This window comes from Nematolebias whitei, chromosome 21 (genome assembly GCF_014905685.2).
Source record: "Nematolebias whitei isolate Nwh7 chromosome 21, NemWhi1, whole genome shotgun sequence".
In the NCBI taxonomy this organism is placed as follows: domain Eukaryota; kingdom Metazoa; phylum Chordata; class Actinopteri; order Cyprinodontiformes; family Rivulidae; genus Nematolebias; species Nematolebias whitei.
The window spans coordinates 15,176,726-15,191,457 of NC_056518.1; the positions used below are offsets into that span (position 1 = coordinate 15,176,726).

The window sequence follows — 14,732 nt, forward strand, 5'->3', positions numbered from 1 at the left end:
ATGGACTGCAAGAACAAAACATTTAAGGTTTGTATTTTAAATACCCACTCTATAATAAATGTTAATGTTTTAATTTATTAGAATTCTAACTTGTAAGTATTTCCCTATTTTTGTTTCCCCACTGATGAGTTGATACATGTAATTAAATATTAATAATTGTTAATAATGAATAATTGTTATCATCATCAGGTCTCCAAATGATGTTGGTTCATTAGTCGGACATGCTGACTCTTTTCAGTTTCCCATCGTCTCTAATTATTATAACCATTAATGCCTTATGACCTGTTTTAATTAATCAGATTAAAATGTGATGCTTCTCTCTGGGGGGGGGGGGGGGGTGTCGCGGGGAACAGGTTTAATCAACTGTTCACTTTCCCAGTATTGTCTGGGATGCATCTGGTTATGATCCACAGATCAGATTTACACCGCGCTGAACTCAAAAGGACGATAATGCCGCATGTGCGCACGTGCGTCTGTTAGCAAAATATCTCATGAACCACGGAGCGGGCTTTAATAAAACTCTCAGGAAGTAGTCATTAGGTGTATATGTATAAATGTTTATAATTTGGAGTAAACCCGGTTCAAGATGGCCGCCACAGTTAATTAAGTTTAGCTAACACAAAAATCTCAATAACTTGGTCAAATTTAAACAAGTGGAGCTAAGATTTGGTGAGTTAGTAGCTGAGCCTGATCCTCAACCTGTACTCTAAGCATTAACTGATTGTACTTTCTTCTTATAAGTTTACCTTAACTGTTGGAGTCAACACTATACGTCTGTTAGTAAAATATGTCTTTAACTATTGTATGAATATCAATGAAACTTTTATAAAGTTATCAGAGGTACTTCTACAAGATTCACTTTTGGAGTCAACCCAATCTAATATAGCCACCACAGCCTACTGATCTAAGAAAACTAAAAATTACTATAACTCACCAATTATACAGATAGTTACCAAAGATTTGGTGTGGTAGTAGCTGAGAGTTGTTCACAACACTACAAATTGCACATGTGCTTCAAATGTTGTCTCAACTTGTGAAGTTATACCTCTTTGTCTGTTAGCAAAATGTCTCCTGAACCATATTTTCATAAAGTAATCACCAATTTACACCAATCCAAGATGGCCGCCACTGTCAGTTTTACACATCTGGTCAAATTTAGCATGGAAGTTGCTAATGCTTTGAGCTCTAATTTATTTTTTTTTATTTTTTTATTTTTTTAGGAAATTCTGCACAACATCATTAAGGGATGACCACAATGGTCATAACTCTGCGTGTTGGTTTTCATTGTCAGTCATCAATAAATAAATAAACGTCTCTTCTGTGGCTCGTTAGTGCCACGGAGAGATGTTCTCATCACAACATGGTGACTGTATCAGGCTTGACGCTCTGCTCAAAACATTTAGGTCTTCAAAGGTCTCGTTCTTGAGGTGTGGACCGCTGAGTCCTGTCACGTATGGGATGACATTGTTTCTGTGTTTGTTCTGTGGTGTGTTTCAAAGATTTGACGAATGCCCCCCCCCCACACACACACACACACACACACACACACCGTGAGGGGGTGCAGTTTTTATCGAATCTGCATGTGAGTCTAACAGAACGAAGCTTCTCGTGCACTTAAAGCTTGACACTCCACACATTTTGTGAATTGATAAAGCTTTGACAGGAAGTGAATGTAATGCTCTTTGTGTGTGTGTGTGTGGGGGGGGGGGGGGGTGTAACTGTCTCTTTTACTATAAAATGATCTTAATTTTACTGTTTGGCATCAAAGGCTGTGGGGCATGTGCATATTTCTTGAGAGAATATTAGACCATTTGTTTTACACATGGCATTGATACTTGGAACGTACATGTTTTTTTTTCTGCATTCTAATGATAAAAAATGTCCTCTTGTCCTCGTAGATCCACGTCTAATGACGTTTCAGTGCGCACCTCTCCTCTGAGCGACTCTGCAGCCATGAAGCTGGCTTTGCACAGGATAACCAGCACCACAGTGAGCACGCTGACAACTGGGGTCCGGTATCTTGGCTCCAACGACGCCAGCTACGACGAGCTCCTCGTCGAGTCCAGCGTGGCCAAAAGCAGATTCCACCTGGATAAACCGCTCGCCGCCTCCATCAGGAACTCCTTGGAGCTCATCCCTGGACGTCAGGACGTCATGTTCACGGCTCTCTCGCCCATTTTCCCCACCAACACGTCCGACGCTCTGTTGGGTAACGCCACGTCTGTGGGGAGCGGAGGAGGAGCGCAGTGCACGGAGAACTTTGCGGAGAACTTGGAGTGCTTCATGATCCTCACTCCCAGTCAGCAGCTGGTTATAGCCGTCTTAGCGCTCACCCTGGGAACTTTTACTGTGCTGGAGAACCTCGTGGTGCTGTGTGTGATCCTCCACGCTCAGACTCTCCGCTCGCGGCCGTCCTACCACTTCATAGGCAGCCTGGCTGTGGCCGATCTGATAGGGAGCATCATTTTTGTGTACAGCTTCCTGGACTTTCACGTCCTCCACAGAAAGGACAGCCCAGATGTTTTCCTCTTCAAGCTGGCGGGGGTCATCGCCTCCTACACGGCCTCTGTGGGCAGTTTGTTCCTGACTGCAATCGACCGCTACATATCCATCCACAGGCCGCTGGCGTACAAGCGCATCGTCACAAAGACTAAGGCGGTCATTGCCTTCAGCGTGATGTGGACCATCTCCATCGTCATCTCACTGCTGCCGCTGCTCGGCTGGAACTGCAAGCGCCTCGGCTCGGTCTGTTCAGACATCTTCCCCCTGATTGACCAGAAGTACTTGATGTTCTGGATCGGAATAACCAGCATCTTGGTCCTATTTATCATCTACGCCTACATGTTCATCCTGTGGAAGTCGCACCACCATGCCGTGCGCATGCTGAGCCGCAGCTCGCAGAGGAGCATCATCGTCCACACGCCAGAAGGAGCCAAAGTCCAGATGGTGAGGCCCGAGCAGGCCAGGATGGACCTCCGTCTGGCTAAAACCCTCGTCCTGATCCTGGTGGCGCTCATCATCTGCTGGGGCCCGCTCCTCACCATCATGGTGTACGACCTCTTCGGGAAAGTCAACGACTTCATCAAGACCGTGTTTGCCTTTTGCAGCATGCTGTGCCTGCTCAACTCCACCGTGAACCCCGTCATCTACGCCATGAGGAGCAAAGACCTGCGGAGGGCCTTCATCAGCATCTGGCGAGGGGCCACGCAGACACTGGACAGCAGCGCTGAGAGCGACTGGAACAGCAGGAGTGTGAGAGGCTGGGCGGGGAGAGATGGCAGCGTCCCGAGGCAAACCCGGGTAAAAGTAGCCCAGGTCACCCTGTCCGGAGGTACGGAGACCTCCACAGCAGAACCCATCTGAGATGGGCTGCTCTGCTGAAACTGTGGCCCCATAGGCCAGCCTGTTAGTGAACAGCCTGTTAGTGAACAGCCTGTTAGTGAACAGCCTGTTAGTGTGAAATGTGCCAAAAAGGGCTTGAAATGAACCCCTGGACTGAGTTTCAGGATGAAATCTGTGATAAAAACATTCAGTGCAAAGTGATGAGCTCTGATTTTGTTGTCTGTTTCAGTAAATGATGGTCACACATAAAGAACTCTTATCATTCACATAAATTATCCATCCATCCATCCATCCATCCATTCATCCATCCATCCATCTATCATCTTCACTCGCTTCTTCCCTTTTGCATCAATGGGGACACTGGTGTCCATGTCCAACTATCACTGTGCAAGAGGGGGGGACACCCTGGACACGTCTCCAGTCCATCACGGGGCATCTTGCTTTGCTTTAAAGCACAATGATTTTTTATTTTAATAATTTTTATTTATCCTATTTTATTGTGTTTTTATTTTCTTGCTATAATATTCATGCTGTAATGTTATGAACTTTGACAAGTGCTATTTTTATTTATTTATTTATTAATTATGATTAATTTTGTTGGATTTTTTTGTTGTTGTTGTTGAGGTTTTTGATCCATTCAAAGCTTTACGTGTAATATTATTGAAATGTAACATAGCTGCATTTCTTTTGGTAATTTTTTTGCAGAACAGCTTTTTGTGCGTAAAACTGTTTACCACATTGCTGTGAAATACGAGTTGTGACATTGTGTCTCTCCACAGTGTGTCTGCAAAAAAAGACGTCCTTTGTAAATATGTGAATTACTCTATTTTTGTCACTTTTATGTCAATGTGCCACGGTTTACAATAAAAACAACAACTCAGCAAACCAGTTCCTCGTCAGTTTTGTTAATAATAATTAAAACAAGCTTTTAAAGCTGTGATTCATACTTGTGATTTTTCTAACAAGTGAGTCTTCAAAAATATGTTTTTGTTTACTCTTTCCATTGAAGATGACATTTTTTTGGTCTGCTGGTTGAATTAGCACTGGGAAATCCCTTCATATAATGGTTGGCATCATTGTGAAGCTTGAGGATTTCCCTTTTTAAATATGAAACTGACATTTCAAATAAACTTTAACAAAACCAACAAAAATTGAGTTTTCCATCCGGGGCCTCATAAACAAATGCAGCTTGTTGCCAGGTGATAAAATACCGTATTTGAACAAACTATACATTTTAAAGCTTTTGAGATGTAAAACATTATTAACTGTCCTGTAAAACTCCCCAGTGTCTCATTTTGCCAGTAGAGATAATTTAATTAGTTGATGAAACATATCAACATCACTTGAATAAACAATTGCAGCATTTGTGTTTTTGTAACGTTCTTTTTTATGTTTTTATGGTTTTTAGAAAAAAAATTACATTATATTTTCTATTTTGTTGCTTTTAACATTTTACATTTTGGATTTAGGCTTTTTTTTTGTATTTATTTCAATGCGTGCATAAGTTTTGCCTAATGTTTTTTTTTTCCCCCTTTCCAGTTTAGTTACCTCCTAACCTGTTTAAAGAATCAACACTTTATTATTATAATTATTGAAATATTTTTTATTTTAGCTTTTTGCATGTGTAACATTGCCCTCTGGTGGAACTAATCAGAAATCAATTAAAGCTGGAAAAACTGGGAACAAAACGGGAAAATCCTATCAAATAGCCTACTACGAGGCAGTATTTTAAAAATCAATTAAAATATATAGATAATTGTTGCTTTATTTAGGCTGCGTCGGGTTATTTTGTAACGTTTGTGAGGGTTAACTACATAACCCAGAACGCTTTGCGTTCGTGTTGGGCGCGTCACGTGACGAGCCGGAGAAGCCGACAGCCTGGGATCAACAAACAGGCTGCTAAGCAGCGTTAGCTAGCGTCCTATCTCACGGCTGATAATTGGCCCGCAGCTGGCTGCTCGTCCCTTTAACTTTTGAAAAACAACTTCAACAGCGACACTAGTTTTATAAACGCTACCGGAGCGACCTGCTTTCTACGACAAAGGTAACAGAAATGTTCATTCAAAAGCACAGTTTACTTGATTCAGCGATATTCGCTCGCGTTAGCTTTGTTTTCTTTTTGATTATTAGTGAAAGCTAACGATAGCTTCTAGGAAAGATGAGCGTTACATTCACGTTCAACACGTATTCTTCGGCAAAGCGGAACAAATCTAATGGGGGAGACATTTTACAGCTCTCATGTGGTGTTGTCGCCTTTTCCTTGTCTTACTTTGGTATTTTCAATCATCTTTTGACAAGTTAAAGTTATGGCGTGCGGCGCGACCCTGAAGAGGACCATGGATTTTGATCCGCTCATGAGTCCTGCGTCCCCCAAAAGACGGAGGTGCGTTCCTGTGGCCCCATCGACTTCATCCCCGAGGAAATACCTGAGCATGGAGCCCTCGCCTTTTGGACAGTCGTCTTCAAGACTTAGCGCAGGTATATGTGCTTCAGTCGTCGGCCAAGTTAGCCCCAGGCACTCGCCTCCCATGTTGAGCCACAGTTTAAAACCAGACTGATGAACCTTCATCCTGTTTTTATTTTTTGACTCGCTAGAACAAATCCTCAGCAGCATCAAACAAGAGTACAAACGCATTCACAAGAGGAAGCATCTAGATGGAGGCTACCAACATTCAGAGTGCTGCTATTCTCCTGAATCCCCGTCCCAGCTGTGTATGAACGTGTCCAGCATGCCAGGTGAAGGCGCAGACCGAAAAGCTCTTGGAATCATTTGCATCATCATCTACAACCTAATCCCGTTTGTCCCCTCACAGGAACATCCTCAGGTGGCGTCTCTCCAACCAGGAAAGAACAACCGCTGTTCACTCTCAGACAAGTTGGAATGATCTGCGAGCGCCTGCTGAAGGAGAGAGAGGAGAAGGTGCGGGAGGAATACGAGGAGACCATGACCTCGAAGCTGGCAGGTTTGTAAATCTACCACCACGTGACATGTTCTATTTAATGTCAATTAATTAATAAACACTGATGTCATCATATTACTGTATTTTTCAGACTATAAGGCACTTAAAATCCTTTAATTTTCTCAAAAATCAGAATGTTTTAGTTTCACTTAATGCACCGTATATTATATCATGCTGCTATTTGGCGTATTGTTTTTATGCTATTAGCGCTTAGCATATTTTTAGTTGGCATTTTTCTTAGTTCACATCTTAGATCTTATTACGGTTTTTCTTTTACCTTTTTATTGTTGGATGTAACTGGGACACCGTGTACAATTTCGTTCCACCTCATGTACATGTGGTGCGAATGACAAATAAAGAAACTGACTCTGATAAAATATGTTTCTAACCTGTTAAATGTCAGCGTTGCTATTTCTCAAGCAAATACTTCAATCGTACTGTCCTTGCTTGGAGCAAATGTAATCAACTTTTTATTACATGAATGTTTTTAAATGGTTTTTCTTGTGTCGTTTCATGTTTTGCCAACATATATCACGAACAACTCGACTGATTTCTGTGAAATGTGCAGAAATCGTTGGATAAACATCCGCAACTGGTCAACGTTTGGAGTCGGATTGAAGATGGCTGCCACAGCTACTTAACATTAATTAACGCAAAAATATATATAATTCACTTTTACAGATGTTGAGCTAAAATTTGACGTAGTAGCTGAGAAGTTGAAGATTCTCAGTCATCCAGGACATGGTATAATTCACAACTGGACTTTATTTGTAACAGAAGATGTTTGGCTTCTCGTCCGAGAAGCTTTCTCAATTCAAAGAGCGGAGAGTGTGGGGTTCGAGTTATAAAGCTGAGCTAAGCTAGATACATATGCAGATTGACCTATCAGTCCTCACAATAGAGGTACGTAGGATCACTCTGGTGACATGGCTGAGTGTCAGGCTGTAGGTTTTGGAAAGCTGAGACCTCCTCTGTTCAAAGATGGTTTGTCTCATTTTACATAAATGGCTTCCTTCACACACCCCTCAAACCATCTGTCTTGCTCCAAAATGTGAAAAAAATTCACAAATAAAGGTCATTGAATCCTTAAACATCTGGTCCTCAATTGAGTGTCCCTTATCCTTGAGGTGTAGGTGAAGCAGGGAGCCGTAGTAGCCGAGAGCCATTCGCATCAGGTACGGAGCGCAGTATGGTGCAGAACTTCACTTTCCAGGTTCGACCAAAAGGGCGACAGCTCCAGGAATGAAAACGTTTCTTTTTGTATCCGTGTCGACACCGATGGCTTGTTCTTTACGTTGCAGAACAATACGACACCTTCGTGAAGTTCACACACGATCAGTTGATGCGACGATTCGGCGAGCAGCCTGCAAGCTGTGAGTTTTTGATACTTTGGCTTTCGCTCGTTGCGGATTCCCTGGCACGGCTGCAGCTAACACGTCTGTGTTGCCTTTCGTCTCCCCTCTCTCCTCCAGATGTTTCCTGAGTGTGGCACCGAAGCTTTGCAAGAAGGCCTTCTCTTGTTGCAAGCTGCCCTGTGATGCATTAAAGAAAAGTTCCTCGTTTTAAGAGATTTGATTTTAGCTAGCTCAAATGAAACTTTTCTTACCGTGCCATATACTTTTGTCTCCGGGCGGAGGTTTGGAGCAGTTTGTTGTAAGTGCTTCCTGATGTAAGTGAATGGACCCCGTCTCTACCAGTGACCTATGTTCCTCCAGCTTATCTCACTTTTGTAATGACTCCAGCATTCCAGGCTTTGTCACTTCTGTTTGTTACACGTACATAATGGGAAAAGTGGAGTTTTACAAGATTTGCTGCTCAGTCTGAAAGAAAATGAAAGAAGTTCAAGTTTGCAGTGCGTTCTCCATTTTCTAAATTAAACAAACTGGACGCTACTTTTGCTCCCCCCCCCCCCACCCCACATTAGTATTTCTATCATTCCCTCCCCCGCTGGTATCACTTTAAAACATTAAGACAAAAACTTAGTTAAAAATCTTAATGTTTGCTCGTCAGCACAACAAATGTAACCTTTTATAAAAGGTTCTGTGCAAGTCTGGCTTTTTGTTTTCCCTCCGAAGGTTTTGAGTGATTGAATCATCCCACGACAGTTTTCCATTCAAGAATATCCTGAATATTTTTAGTTTTAATTAACCACACTATTGTTGTTTGAGCTGTTTCTGTCTGTCACTCAGCCATGCTGCAGTTTCTTTACCTTCTGCGAATAAAATGACATCAACACCCGATTATAGTTTCACTTTCAGTAACAGAAAACACAGACAAGTGCTTAATAAACATGTTTTATTAGAACAATCTAAATCAGCACGACTTGAAATGGGATTTTCTTTTTCCTTTGAGGGACGTCTTTAACAGCCGCCCCAGGTGAGTCGAGCCACGTGGTCGGTCTTCTGCTTCGTTGACTTGATGAAGCCCAGAAATTCGAGCTCGGACACTGCGCGGATGAAGCGAGCGCTGGGAAACGAGTTTAAGGAGCAAAAAGGTTTCAGATTGTTCTGCTTGGTTTCTTGGAAATCAGATCAACCACGTCTGCCGTCAAGGAGTGTTAACGTTTTAAAGAGCAAACATGTTTGTTCTTATCAGTCTCTGGAAAACTAAACTGAAGAAAACAAGTCAGAGTTCAGTGAAATGTCACCAACTGCTTCTTTCAGGTTACATGATATATTTTAGCTGCTCGGCACTTTGGTTGATGGACTTCGTTTCATAAGTACTACATGAGATGAACTTCTTGTCCCTCAAGCACAAATATCTAGATTTTACAGTACAGTAGTCCCTCGTTTATCGTGGGGGATCTGTACTCTGAAGCCCCGCGATAAGTGGAAAACTGACGTAAAAATAGAAACAGCCTTTTATTGTCCCACGGACGGGAAATTCCAAGTGTAACGGCAGCAACGGATACATTTTTTTTTTTATAAATGGCACAAAAAGTTCCTAAAATGTAAAAAAAAAAAAAGGAAAAATTATATATATAAATATAAATAATGAAAGAAGATAAACAATAATAATAATATGTATTGAGCATTGAGAATGGCAGACTATTTCCAGTAGTATAGGCAGAGTGAGTGAGGTCAGCATGTATTTAATACAAGTTTGTTGGGAGCAGTGATGGTTGTACTACTAGTAGTACAAGTAGTAAGTAGTTTATTTTAGTATTTATATATAGATGAGGCATTTTAAACCCTTCCTACACTCTTGCAATATTCTAAACAATGTTTCTAAATAGGCCTGTCACGATAAATCAATTAATCGCATGATAAAATTATCGACCTCATTTTCATTTATCGGCTTTATCGTTTCTTTTCTTCTCTCTTCGCTACAAGCAGCTAAGCTACGAGCTATGCTAACAGGCCGACCTTCGGGTAAAAAAACCTCCGTCTCGTCAAAGCTCCAAAATTTGCGACTGAAACCCGTGCCTTTGTGTAAAAAGTTGTTTTTCTCTGCAAAAAAGAACCTGAGAACTTGTTTACGGATTTATTTTTTAATTAAAAGCTTTGTGACAAATGCTACGCTAAAGAGCTCAAACCACACGAGCGTCCACAATTTTGAGAACCAGAAAATAAGGAAAGCGAGACAGCTCATGTCACATCAAGGAGTCTCCCTCAAAGAGACACGCTGCTCGCTCCCTCACTATCCATCCTTTGGTTCAAACAGTCCTATACTGCCATCCGGTGGGTATAAAACAGTACTACACACAAAATAAACCAACATTTCAGCTCCCTGCCTCCTCTGCTCTTTACCACCTGCAAGCGCTCTTGGCCACGCCCACTTTTCTGCACGGAAAACAGCTGATCAGCTGCAGGAAGCTCATCCTGCACTGTGGGCTGCACAGATGTGCAGGAGGAAGCGTTTTTCTGCAGCAGGTGCTAAATAATTTAAAATAATTCATTTTAAATGAAAAATTCATGCCGATCGTGCAGCTCCTCCATCAATCAGCCAATTGTGCGTCATGTCCAATCTTCTACTGGAAAAAAAAATGTGATGGAGCGAGTCCACGATAAACGAACCGCGAAGTAGCGAGGGACCGCTGTATAAAATAAAGACAGTTTGCTTCTTTTTTATTCTTACTTGCAGTCCTGAGAGTCGAACCTAAAACGAGTGAGTTGGGGGGAACAGCACTTGTAACAGTAGGTTGTTAAAAGGATACTGCACGACTTCATCTACTTTGCCAACGCTGTCCAAGTCTGGATCGTTGCCCTCCGCAGCAGAGACCACCGTGGCAAAAGCCTGAAAAACAACAGGCACATTTCAGACGTGTGATGTTTCAGGTCAGCCGCTGATCAATATTTTGATACTTGGATTCTCGGGATCAATGAAGCCTTTTCAACAGAAAGATAAAAATAAAAGAATTTAAAAAAGGCAAAACGTGCTTTAAGCTTGCGAGGTCAAGAAAACACTGAACAAAAACAAAGTTATCAGCTCTTTTTAAGACTGCCCCCCCCCCCCAAAAAAAACAACTAAATAATTATGTACTGAGCTTAATATGAACTAGAACGTCTGAAACAACTGTAGGTGCTGCCCAAAATGACTTTGGAGCAATCCAAGCAAAAGGTGAAAAAATCCTGACATGTATGAGAACCAAGATTTAAAAAAAAAAAAACACGTTCAAGCTGCTGCTCGTTATGGTTACCATGGAAACCACGCTCCCGTGTCACTCGGCCAAGTTAATGAAGCGGGCGAAAACGCGAATGGAAAAGTAAGCCTTGGATTCAAACTAGTCGCCGTGCGGAAACGACAAGTCAAATGCGAGAGATTCTTGAAGCGCGCGGCACATGTCAACGTGTTTTACGCAACTTAAAGACCCTCCACTTCCAGTTTCCAGGAGAAAATTAAGATAAAAATATTTCTGAATCTGTGCAAGTTTGAGACTTCTTGTATTCTGGAGGGATCTGAGACCAAACCATAAAGTCTCACAGCCGCGAGGCACGGTCTGGGTAAAGTGCCGTCGTCTTTAATATACAAGTACCAATAAGAGTTGTGGGGGTAAGAAGAGATTTGAACATTGTAGAGTGTATTTTATTAAACAGTGACTGGGTAAAAACTGGTAAAAACACCAAAAAGCCAGTCATGTGACCAGTTTAAGCTTGAATGATGTTTCTATTAAGTCTGAGCTCCAGAGCTCCAAAGAGGGCTGCATTCTCTCATCCGTGTCATCAAAACACCACCGTTTTATATTTATTGCAGTTTTTAATATTTTGTCCACACTGCACCACACTATTCCCAACTGAGCCGCATTACTGGATGGAGTATAATTTGGACGTTTCATTTTAAAGTTAAGACACGGGACAAAAACTTAGAACAGGATAGTTTGACAAGTGTTTAAGTGTCTTTTGTTATTTTTATAATTGAGCAGAAAACTCACTTCTAGCCAGTCGCAGAGGTTGATGAGCCGGCCACACTCCAGGTGGAGCTTGTAAGCAATGCAGATATCTGGAGCAGCATTAGACACCGCTCCATCCTCCGTCTTCAGTCGGTCATTCTGAAAAAAATAAATAAAACTTCCTGAGAGGAGCTATACGCTTCAATTTAAACAGTTTGTACTCTTCCCCATCATTCCCAAACAGCACAAAATAATAATTTTAACTCCTCCTGCCGTTGTCGGTGATGCTCACTCGACCGGATGAGGAATACCTGAAGGTAATGGAAGGGGCTGCTGAGAGCAGCCTGAATGGAGGTGCGGGGCGTAGCGTTGAGGTGGCGTCTCACGGCGGCAGACGAACTGTAGTAGCAGACTTCAAACAGAGGCTTGGACTCGGGCGGAGACAGAGAACTCCTGGATGGAAGAAATCAGCATTTTAATCCCGTTTCAAGTCACTTCCATGCACATGAAACGATTATTTTCTTACTTCACTAAAGTGTCGATAAACTCCAGGGCTTCGTTCCTCAGAGTTTCATACGGACTCCTCCTCTTGGATCTACGAGACTCGTTCATCTCCAGCAGCGTCTGAAACCAGGATCATAAAAGTGTTGTAACACCAGCTGTACAGAGACGTTCACTCCCTTCTTCATTGAAAAAATTCAATTAGAATATAAAAAAAATGCACAAACAAGTCAGCCTTGGACATAAAAGGTGAGCTACCTTCTTCAGCTGGAACAGATCGGTTTTCTTTTGGAGGGTTTTCACCGAAGAGGCGACGGTTTCCTCGACGTTAGGCGCCACTTCAGCAGCAGCTGCAGTAAGGCAACAAATTAAAAAAAAATAAATTAAATGCTTACTCCTTTTAGTAATAAATACTGTACCAAACTTAAATAATAAAAAACCTGTTTTGAACAGTTTCACGACTGACCGTCCAGATGTTGGAATTTGGAGACGAGTTCTTCCAGCTGGGCGAGAGCATTTGTAATCTCTGTTGAAGCGGCAGGTTGTAATATCTCTGCACACTTCTGAAGCAACGACTTCAGCTCATCTTTAGCCAACATTCTGGAAAAATAAATAAAAATAATTTAAAAAATCACCACTAGGAGGAAAAATAACCCTCAGAATATTCTTCAATCTGGCGCCATCTAGTGGTGAAAATATGCCACAACAGCCGAGGTAGAATGGAAAAAAATCAACTTTTACATACAATTAAAAAAAGTTCTGTGGCTCAACTTTTAAGACTTACTTTAACAGCTTCATGGCAGATTGGTAATCCTCAGACTCCCACACGTTCTTCTCCAGACAAATCAAATGCAGCTCCCTGATCTGGAACACAACCCGCTGTTAAAACAGGACTCTATACAAAATTAAAAATAAAAACCTGGTGACTTTTCACCTGTTTCCCGAGAGGATGCCGAGGTAACGATGAGGTCAGGGTGTGGAGACACCGCAGGATGGGATAATAGCTCTTGTGGTATTTATGAAGGTCTTTAATCAGTTCCTGACAAACGTCCTAAAAAAACCAGAAGAACCTCAGCGAGAGCATGAACATACACAAATGAGCAGAAACTACAACAAACCTTTAAATGACTGTCGTCCGTCATCAGCTTGTCCTGCTCTTGTGTTTCTTGCTCCTCTACATATCTAAGACAGACAAACACGATGGAAGCGCTCAAGTCAAATCCATAAAACCAGCCCTAAAGAGACGTTCCATCACCGCCCCGTAACGTTAAACAAGTTAGGAAACAAAGAGCAAGCGGAGAATCTTGTGTGGGCACCTCTTGAATGACGGCAGCTGCCTGATCCTCTCCAGGTCTCTGCGACCGAGCTGCGTCACGTTCTGCAGAGCGTTCTTCTTTCTGCAGCACAACACGCTGAGAGGCTGCGTGTGGAAGTGCTCCAGCAGGGCCAGCTGCGACGACAAGAAGAGAAAAGTTTTCCTCTCCTGCGCTCACACGGCTGAGCTACGTGCAGCGCGACACCTGTCCTCACCTGCAGGCCCTTGATGAAGTTCCTGACGGAGAAATCGTGATAAAGGAAGATGCTCATCAGCACCTGCATCATTTTTCCACTGAGTTTGAAGGGGAATGAAGGCGTCAGGATCAGCTAGAGGAAAATTAAAACAAATTAATTTAACAAAAAAAAAAAAAGCTCTTTAACATTTGAAATACAAATATCAAGTACAAATGTTAAAGTTTATTTCTTAGCATTTGCATCTAATTCACTTTGTTTAGCTTTTTCCCAGGAGCTTCGAATACATCAAGATCTCTTTCCCTCATCTAACCTGCCCTGCAGAGCAACTAATGTTACACGAGCTTTAAAAATATTACAGTATCATATTTGTGCAACTCTTGATTGGATGCTGAGGTGAGAGGACCTTGTCGATGACAGTGGTGAGGTGCTGGGTGCAGGACAGGGACTGGAAGAGCTCGATGCACAGCAGCGAGGACACAGAGTGAGGCAGCATGTGCTGGATGGTGCTGGGCGACGTGGCGATCCCAAAAATGAAGGTCAGGGGAAGATCCTGAATGTATCGGCTGTGAAACAGTCAGAGATTCAGTTATAGAGTCCAAAACACATTTATAATCTCTGTAACGAGCCTTTATAATGTCTGTAACAAACCTTTATAAGCTCTGTAACTAACCTTTATAAGCTCTGTAACTAACCTTTATAAGCTCTGTAACAAACCTTTATAATCTCTGTAACAAACCTTTATAATCTCTGTAACTAACCTTTATAATCTCTGCAACTAACCTTTATAATCTCTGTAACAAACCTTTATAATGTCTGTAACGAACCTTTATAATGTCTGTAACTAACCTTTATAATGTCTGTAACTAACCTTTATAATCTCTGTAACAAACCTTTATAATGTCTGTAACTAACCTTTATAATGTCTGTAACTAACCTTTATAATGTCTGTAACTAACCTTTATAATGTCTGTAACTAACCTTTATAATGTCTGTAACTAACCTTTATAATCTCTGTAACGAACCTTTATAATGTCTGTAACAAACCTTTATAATGTCTGTAACTAACCTTTATAATGTCTGTAACTAAC

General features: G+C 41.8%; 3 protein-coding genes across 3 annotated transcripts in view; 2 read left to right on the plus strand and 1 right to left on the minus strand.

Annotated features, from left to right (window-relative positions):
* Positions 1 to 1,953: 1,953 nt before the first annotated feature.
* LOC119427151 (cannabinoid receptor type 1B-like) lies at positions 1,954 to 3,363 on the plus strand. The gene has a single exon (XM_037694733.1). It carries the CDS (start codon positions 1,954 to 1,956, stop codon positions 3,361 to 3,363), a length of 1,410 nt encoding a protein of 469 aa, XP_037550661.1.
* Positions 3,364 to 5,206: 1,843 nt separating this feature from the next.
* LOC119427513 (akirin-2) lies at positions 5,207 to 7,812 on the plus strand. The gene is made up of 6 exons (XM_037695141.1): positions 5,207 to 5,386; positions 5,641 to 5,820; positions 5,938 to 6,078; positions 6,156 to 6,305; positions 7,604 to 7,675; positions 7,775 to 7,812. Exons 2-6 carry the CDS (start codon positions 5,649 to 5,651, stop codon positions 7,783 to 7,785), a joined length of 546 nt encoding a protein of 181 aa, XP_037551069.1. The 5' UTR covers positions 5,207 to 5,386; positions 5,641 to 5,648; the 3' UTR covers positions 7,786 to 7,812.
* A 771-nt stretch (positions 7,813 to 8,583) lies between these two features.
* Positions 8,584 to 14,732, minus strand: part of orc3 (origin recognition complex, subunit 3) — an 8,069-nt gene continuing 1,920 nt past the window's right edge. The window contains exons 8-20 of the mRNA XM_037695559.1: positions 14,048 to 14,207; positions 13,663 to 13,776; positions 13,449 to 13,582; positions 13,251 to 13,314; positions 13,067 to 13,183; positions 12,917 to 12,996; positions 12,599 to 12,732; positions 12,391 to 12,482; positions 12,158 to 12,255; positions 11,943 to 12,084; positions 11,674 to 11,790; positions 10,459 to 10,538; positions 8,584 to 8,768 (exon numbers count right to left, since the gene is read on the minus strand). Coding sequence (XP_037551487.1) covers positions 8,663 to 8,768; positions 10,459 to 10,538; positions 11,674 to 11,790; positions 11,943 to 12,084; positions 12,158 to 12,255; positions 12,391 to 12,482; positions 12,599 to 12,732; positions 12,917 to 12,996; positions 13,067 to 13,183; positions 13,251 to 13,314; positions 13,449 to 13,582; positions 13,663 to 13,776; positions 14,048 to 14,207 — 1,438 coding nt within the window. The 3' untranslated portion in view covers positions 8,584 to 8,662. The remainder of the gene's footprint in view (positions 8,769 to 10,458; positions 10,539 to 11,673; positions 11,791 to 11,942; positions 12,085 to 12,157; positions 12,256 to 12,390; positions 12,483 to 12,598; positions 12,733 to 12,916; positions 12,997 to 13,066; positions 13,184 to 13,250; positions 13,315 to 13,448; positions 13,583 to 13,662; positions 13,777 to 14,047; positions 14,208 to 14,732) is intronic.

Bases quoted from the DNA above. Each gene is read 5' to 3' on its own strand.
- LOC119427151 (XM_037694733.1), top strand. From the start codon at position 1,954: ATGAAGCTGGCTTTGCACAGGATAACCAGCACCACAGTGAGCACGCTG.
- LOC119427513 (XM_037695141.1), top strand. From the start codon at position 5,649: ATGGCGTGCGGCGCGACCCTGAAGAGGACCATGGATTTTGATCCGCTC. The intron at 6,079-6,155 runs GTGAAGGCGCAG...GTCCCCTCACAG, and splicing joins GAACGTGTCCAGCATGCCAG to GAACATCCTCAGGTGGCGTC. The intron at 6,306-7,603 runs GTTTGTAAATCT...TTTACGTTGCAG, and splicing joins CATGACCTCGAAGCTGGCAG to AACAATACGACACCTTCGTG.